Source organism: Pteropus vampyrus, unplaced genomic scaffold (assembly GCF_000151845.1).
Source record: "Pteropus vampyrus isolate Shadow unplaced genomic scaffold, Pvam_2.0 Scaffold29, whole genome shotgun sequence".
NCBI lineage: Eukaryota > Metazoa > Chordata > Mammalia > Chiroptera > Pteropodidae > Pteropus > Pteropus vampyrus.
In genome coordinates, this window is record NW_011888810.1 from 2,676,396 (window position 1) to 2,683,703 (window position 7,308).

The 7,308-nt window shown below is 42.9% G+C and overlaps 1 protein-coding gene across 1 annotated transcript in view; it reads left to right on the top strand.

The window, feature by feature from the left end:
• Positions 1–7,308, top strand: part of CDYL2 (chromodomain Y like 2) — a gene marked incomplete at its 5' end in the record, with an annotated part of 169,327 nt that overhangs the window by 135,838 nt on the left and 26,181 nt on the right. Inside the window, one exon of the mRNA XM_023528592.1 lies at positions 1,244–1,461. Within this exon, the coding sequence (XP_023384360.1) occupies positions 1,244–1,461 (218 nt within the window). The remainder of the gene's footprint in view (positions 1–1,243; positions 1,462–7,308) is intronic.

A 7,308-nucleotide genomic window follows, 5' to 3' on the forward strand; every position in this document is an offset into this window, starting at 1 on the left:
TGTTCAATTTCAGCATGCATGTATCATAGTATCAGAATTCTTTTTTATTATTTTATATTAGTTTTGGGTATACAGCACAAAGGTTAGACATTTATATAATTTATGAAGTGATTCCCCCGATTCCTCTAGCATCCATCTGGCACTACATACAGCCGTCACAATAAGATTGACTGCATTCCCTATGCTGTACTCTAAATTCCTGTGACTGTTTTATAACTACTAATTTGTGCTTCATCCCTTTGCTTTTTTCACCCCACCCCCGTGGTCTCAAAATTCTTAGCTCATACCTGTCTCCATGGGAGTCAGCTTTATCAGCTGGAGTTCGGTGCTCTGTACAGGTTATTTTGCCTGTAGCTTTACAGACTCCACTCATTCCTGAAGTTCCGTAGGTCAGGACCTTCCCCCTCCCCTCTTCAGTGAGGGGATGTTTCTTACATTTGTAATAATACAGGTAGATTCTTTTATCCCATGCTGCATTCCATCCTTGCATCCCCCCAATCTCTTATTATTATTTTTTAAATTGCATACTTTAAGATACATTGTCTGTGCTATGAAGTTCTTAGGGATTCAACAAATGTTTGTTTTACATGCACCATTATAGTATCATACAGAATAGTTTTACTGCCCTAAAAAAAACCCCAACAACTAAACCAATCCAACCCCCCCCTAATCCAACCGAAACCCCGGCAAACAACGAACCTTTTAACGGTTCCAAAATTTTTGCCTTTTCTGGAATGTTATATAATTGGAATCATGCAATCTGTAGCCTTTTCAGACTAGCTTCTTTCACTTAGCAATATGCATTTTAGATTTGTTCATGTATTTTCATGGCTTGATAACTCATTTCTTTTTCTCGCTGAATAATATTTCATTGTATGAATGGACGAGTTTGTTTATCTATTCACCTAGTAAAGGACATATTGGTTGCTTCCAGGTTTTGGTGAATGGGAATGAAACTGCAGTGCTTTTGTTTTGTTTTATGGCCATAGTTTTCTAGGCATGGGTTCCCTTTTGCTGATGGCATCTAAACAGAAGGAGAGGGGAATCAAGTATCGCATGGGGCCCTCTCTACCTCTTCTGAATTTGGAGATACAGCAGCTAAGGCCCGGGACCTTCACCACAGAGGGTGCACGGGGTCCCAGCACATCTGACCCTCCCAGTGAAAACCGGAATGCTCTCTGATCTCACTCTTGTGTGATTGTTCCTGTCTTGGTTTCTCACTTGGTGTATCTGATTTTGGAAGGCTCTGCTCTGACCAACGGGGGATTAAACATGCACAGCCCGGTGAAGAGGAAGCTGGACGCAGAGAAGGATTACGTCTTTGACAAGAGGCTCAGGTACAGCGTCCGCCAGAATGAAAGCAACTGTCGGTTTCGGGACATTGTCGTGCGGAAGGAAGAGGGATTCACACACATCCTGCTGTCCAGTCAGACCTCGGACAACAATGCGCTGACCCCCGAGGTGAGGGGGACAGGACTGGAGGGGAGGGTCAGGGTGGGCCGGGTCTTTCACTCATCAGATTGGGGCACTGGCTTTATCTTTGTTCCATCAGGGAGCTGATGAAAATAGCCACCGCCCTCCCCACACATTTAACTATAGGACACAATTTTTTAATCACTTTACATACATTATCTATTTGATCTTTATGACCAGATAATGATATTATCCCATTTTACAGATGAAGACCCTGGTAAACAGAGAGATTCAACCAACTGGTCAAGGTCATAGAACTAGTCAGGGGGAGGCCCCAGAATTCAGTCAAATCTTGGGCTTTTCCAGCGAGGCTGCATCATAATTAACATGTTCAATTTCTCTGCTTTAGATGGAATTATATTTACTCAGCTCACTTACATTTTTTACCGAAATATAATTCACATACTATAAATGTCACCCTTTTAAAATGTACAGTTCCGTGATTTTTAGTATATTCACCAAGTTGTGCAATGATCACCACTAATTCCAGAACGTTTCCATCAGACTAAAAGGAAACCCTGTCCCCACCAGCAGTCACACTGTCCTCCCTCCCCCAGACCCTGGCAGTCACTAACCTCCTTTCTCTCTCATACTCGCCTGTTCTGGACATTTCATACAAATGGAATCCTACTATATGTGGTCTTCTGTGACTGGCTTCTTTCACTCAGCTTAATGTTTTCAAGGTTTATCCATGTTGTGACATGTGTCAGTGCCTCATTCCTTTTCGCTGTATGGATATGTTACGTTTTGTCAATTAGTTCTTCAGTTGACGAAGATTAGGGTTGGTTCTGTTTTGGCTGTTACAAATAATATTGCTACAAATATTTGTATACAAGTTTTTGTGACAACATATGTTTTCAGTTTTCTTGGGTGTATTCCTAATTGTGAAATTGCTGGGTCATAAAGTAACTCTATATTTAACTTTTTGAGGAACTGCCAAACTATTTTCCACAGGGGCTGCACCCGTTTACACTTGCACCAGCAGTTTATGAGGGTTCTAATTTCTTCACATCCTCGCCAACACTTGTTATTTTATCTTTTTTTATTATAGCCATTTTAGTGGCTGTGAGGTGGTATCTCATTGTGACTTGGATTTGCATTTTCCTGATTGCTAATGATATTGGGCATCTTTTCATGACCTTATTGGCCATTTATTAATCTTCTTTGGAGAAACGTCTATTTCAGTCCTTTGCCTATTTCTAAAATTGGGTTTTTTTGTTGTTGAGTGTTTCGTGTTCTTTATATATTCTAGATACTATACCCTTATGAGATATATGGTTGGAAAACTTCCATTCTTTGGGTTGTCCCCTTTCTAGATAGTGTTCTTTGATGTACAATTTAAAAAAACTTTAATGAAGTCCAGTTTATCTTTTCTCTACATTACTTTTTAAATGCTAATCATACCGATGTCTTAGGTGAATAAAACAGAGAAACAATGAATGCTTAATGCAGTTAGGTAGCTAACACCATTAAAAATACGGGGTTCTTGGGGGCAATGAAGAGTTTATTTTTTAAAGAGATTCTTGATGCTGCAAATGTGGGGAACACTCATCCAGGCAGTCCTCTCCAAGTCGACTGACCTGGGACAGGGCGGCAGCGTGGGAAATCACACAACAGCGCCAGCTAGCAGCGACTCTTCCTGCTTCGTATTTGCTATTTGTCGCATTTCGCCCCACCAGTACAATTCTGATGCAGGATTATTATGATCCACCTCTTTGCAGATGAGAAAACAAGTTCAGAAAACTCAACAGGCCAAAGGTCGCGCAGCTGAGCTGAATGTAAGCTTCACGACTGTCGCCCCCTTTGCCCGCCATTTGGTTTCTTGAACTCAGCCCAGTGCCTGGCGCATTGAAGACGGTTAACTCCAAACCCCCCTTTTCCTGCCCCTGCAATTCCCTGCACTCCGATGTCCATAGTAGAAATGAAGACACAGGGATGTGTTGGGGGGACACAGTCAAGGAGTGGCTGCCTACCCAGACTGGGATTGGTAGGATGGCCTGGCATTGCCCCATGTATGCAGTACACTTGGGGAGACCCAGGAAGTTGGCATGGGAGGTGCTGTGTCCTTGAACTTGTAATCACATGTCTTATCACTGCGATTTACATAAACGATGGCTCTCTTATGGGACTGTGGGTGCGATGGGAATGCTGCCAACCTGTAAAGGAAGAGATGTGTCTCAAACCTGCCCAGTTTGTGGGGCTGGTGGTTGCTCGTTGCCCTTCCCCTAAGCATGGTGTTCTGGGGTCTCTCCCTCCTCCTCCTTCAGGAACCACCTCAGGGGTCTCTGCTATGTAGACCTCTGTGTAGGATTCAGAGAAGTCCAGAGCCTGTGGTTTACTCCGTGTTATTTTATGCTCATCATGAAACATCCACATGAGACCAAAGCTTGGATTTTTTTTTTCTACATCACTACGCTTTAAAAGCATGACTTAAAAAGATACACCGTTTCCTTCAATTAATCGAATAAATGTGAAGTCTTCCAGTTTATTCTGTCTCTGGAGCAGCCTTGTGTATTAACTGTCACCTACTTATCCTGGAAAGTGTGTTGCATCCAATGGATTTAAGGTGCATATGTTCTTACCTCCTGAGATGTGGGCTTGGTTAATTAGAGGTTCATTTCTAATTGGTGTCTGTTGGTAACAGAACAGGAGAAGAGAGGAAAAAAATATTGATCTGGTGTTTTCAGCTGTCTCAGCAACCAAAGTGGATTGACCGTATGGATAAGCTAGCTAACTGGGTAAAGCAGGTCTGAAAGAAAGATCCTATGGAAATGGAGAGGTGGAGTTATTGGAGGAACACAGATTTTGGAGTCTAGCAGACCTGGATTTAAACCTTACCTCCATCAACTCACCACTTCTGTTACCTTAGGAAGTTACTTTGCCTCCCTGAGCTTCCTTGTTTATAGAAATCATACAGGATCTTGCTTGTGGAATTAGAGGTGATGTGTGCAAAGAGGCTCACAGGGTATCTGACACATAGGAGGTGTTTAATAAATGTCCCATCATTGTTAAGATGAAACAAGCGAATTAATGGCCAAGCAATGACTCAGTCTTGCTTGATCACGGAGGAACTGGGAAGGGGCCATCTTCACAGTTATAATTGAATTTCTTTTTCTAGTTGTATAGGTGGCATTGGCCTCATGGGCAGAAATTCATACATTACTGGGTTTGTTAACTGGATTCTGAGGCTATCAGGTATGTTATAACATATCTCCTGTCTGGAATATAGCAAAGGACCAGGAGAATAATGAAAATACCCCTTAAGAAAAGAGCCAGCAAAATAGATTGCCCAAAGTCTTGGTGATTTAAAGCTCACCCAGTTCCCCATTAGGACAAGACCCCAAGCCCTCGCTCAAATCCTGGTTTTCTCCAGAGCTCTTGGCCTCAGCAGACAGCTCCATCACCCGTAGGAGCACACCACACGTGCAGGAGTCACACCTCACATCCTGTCGATCAGTCCCTCCATGTCTACACCATCCCCAAGGCCTGTTAACTTTACTTCTTGAATAGCTCTCTAATATGTTTCCTTCCTCGATTTCCATCATAACCCTTATAGTTCAAACTGCTGGGCTATTTTTTCTGAACTAGTGTAATAATCTGCTAACAAGTCTTTTCCCTTTCACGTTTCCTGCCCTGTAATTCATTCTCTACAAGGCAGGCAGAGTGATCTGCTGGAAATGCAAATCTGATCAAGTCACCCCTTCTACATAAACACATGCACACATGCACGCGCGCGTGCGCACACACACACACACACACACACACACTTCAAATGTGCCAGTGGCTCCCTATCACTCTGGTTAAGAATCGAAACTCTTAACGTGGCCCACGAGGCCAGTGAGTTCCGATCCTGCCCGCCTCTCCAGCCCTGTCTCTTCTTCTTTTCTCCAGCACTCCAGTCACCCTCACTTCCTTTCATGCTCAGAAATGTGAAACTAGGTGTTACAAGGGTCATTCAGACGAGTGGAATACTGTTTTAGCTCTTAAGGGATTATATTAGTTATCTGTTACTGCATGACAAATTGCCCTAAACTTAGCATCTCAAAACAACAAACATTTATTATCGCACACTTTCCATTCATGGCTTAGCGGGATGCTTCTGGCTCAGGGACTGTCATAAGCCTGCAGTCAAAGGAGTTGGCTGGGTCTGCAGCCTCAGCTGAGCCTCAGAGGAGGATCCAATTCTAAACTCACTCAGTGGCTGCTGGCAGGTCTCACATGGACTATATAGAGTAGCCTCTCCGTAGAGCTACTCATGGTATGGCAGCTTGCTTCCCCTAGAATGAGAGCACCAAGAAGGGGAGATAGCAAGAGAAGATGGCCAAGACAAGCTACGGTCTTTTCGTACCCTAATTTCCTCTTGAAAGGGACATCCTATCACTTTGCTGTATTCTCACGGTTAGACGTGAGTCTCTAGGTCCAGTCTCCACTCAGGGGAGGGGATTTCACGAGACAGGAATACCAGAGGAGGAGATTATTGGGGGTCATCTTAGAGACTGCCCATCACAGGGATTTAAATCAGGTAGGAGGCAGGATAAGATAAGGATGCACTCATTCTACCAGGGAATTTGTCGGAAGTGTCAGAGCAGGGATGTAAAACAGCTGGGGCGTCAGAAGAAGGAAGAGCTTGTGTTTAGTCGGGGGATTTCGGGAAGACCTTCGCAATGGTGGTCGCAGGTGAGTGAGATGGACCCTGGGTGACTAAGTTCAGCAAGTAAAGATACGGGGGAGAGAAAGCCTGGTCTCCTTCTTTACACCTGTTTTTAATGGATTTGGTTATCTGCTTCCAACCCGTGGCAGATCAGAAGCTAGAAGTAGCAGAGGAGGAATGTCAGCTTTCTCTAGCTGACACTAACAGCAGGAGCAAGTAGCAGCCAGCAAGTACATAACAAGGAACAAATCTCACAAACAGATACAGGACTTCGAAATGCAGAGCAGTCTGGGAGCATTTGTTACAGAGGCACAGCCCCAGAGCCTCTGAGGGGACTGGGTTGTTATAGGCTAGCAAGTGACCACTGAGAGGTAGTTACATGTGTGCGATGTATTCTGTTTAAGAAGGCAAAGGGGTGTAATAATTTTAGAACATTTTACTTTAAATAAACCAGTTACATTATAAAATTTTGGGTCCTTTGAGAAAGTGAAACCTGCGCTGTCAGTCCAAATTGGATTATCAACACAAGAAAGGCAAAGGAACGCTATACTAACTAGATGTAATTTCTTTTTAATTAAAAAAAAAAAAATTGTAGTTTGTACTTTTCTTGCATCAGTAAGACACAAATTTGCTTTCCCTTAAATTCACGAAGGAGGTGGCTTTTTTGTTTAATTTTGTTTTTACTAATTGACAAGTAACTGTGACCTCAGAGAGGCCACTCTATGAGTCATGTGTAGAATCATGTCTTTACAGCAGGCTTTTCTTTTATTTGCCTCAGAGAAATAGAGTTCGTATATAGGTGAGAGTGTGTCTATTTCTGGAGGCAGATGGATTAAAGGACCACAAGATAGTGGCCTGTTACCTTTTTTGATTCAAAATGAAAACCTGTGGTTTATACCCTGTTAGAGTAGAAAGTGCTTCTCCCGTTCTCACAGAGCACAGGCTGGGAGATTCTTGATTTAGATGGATGATTTTTCTGCTTAAATTCATCCATTTATCTAAGTCATCCTGCAGTATGGAATAGTAGAAATTGAAGAGATGTTGGGGTGAGATTTGCATCATGGTTCTGCTTGTTACTGGTGACCTTGGGCAGCTTACTACTTCTTTGAGTGTTCCTTGATTCACCTGCAAAATTGGGATATCATTCCCGTATCTTTCAAGATTTTCATTTGGAATAAAGTATT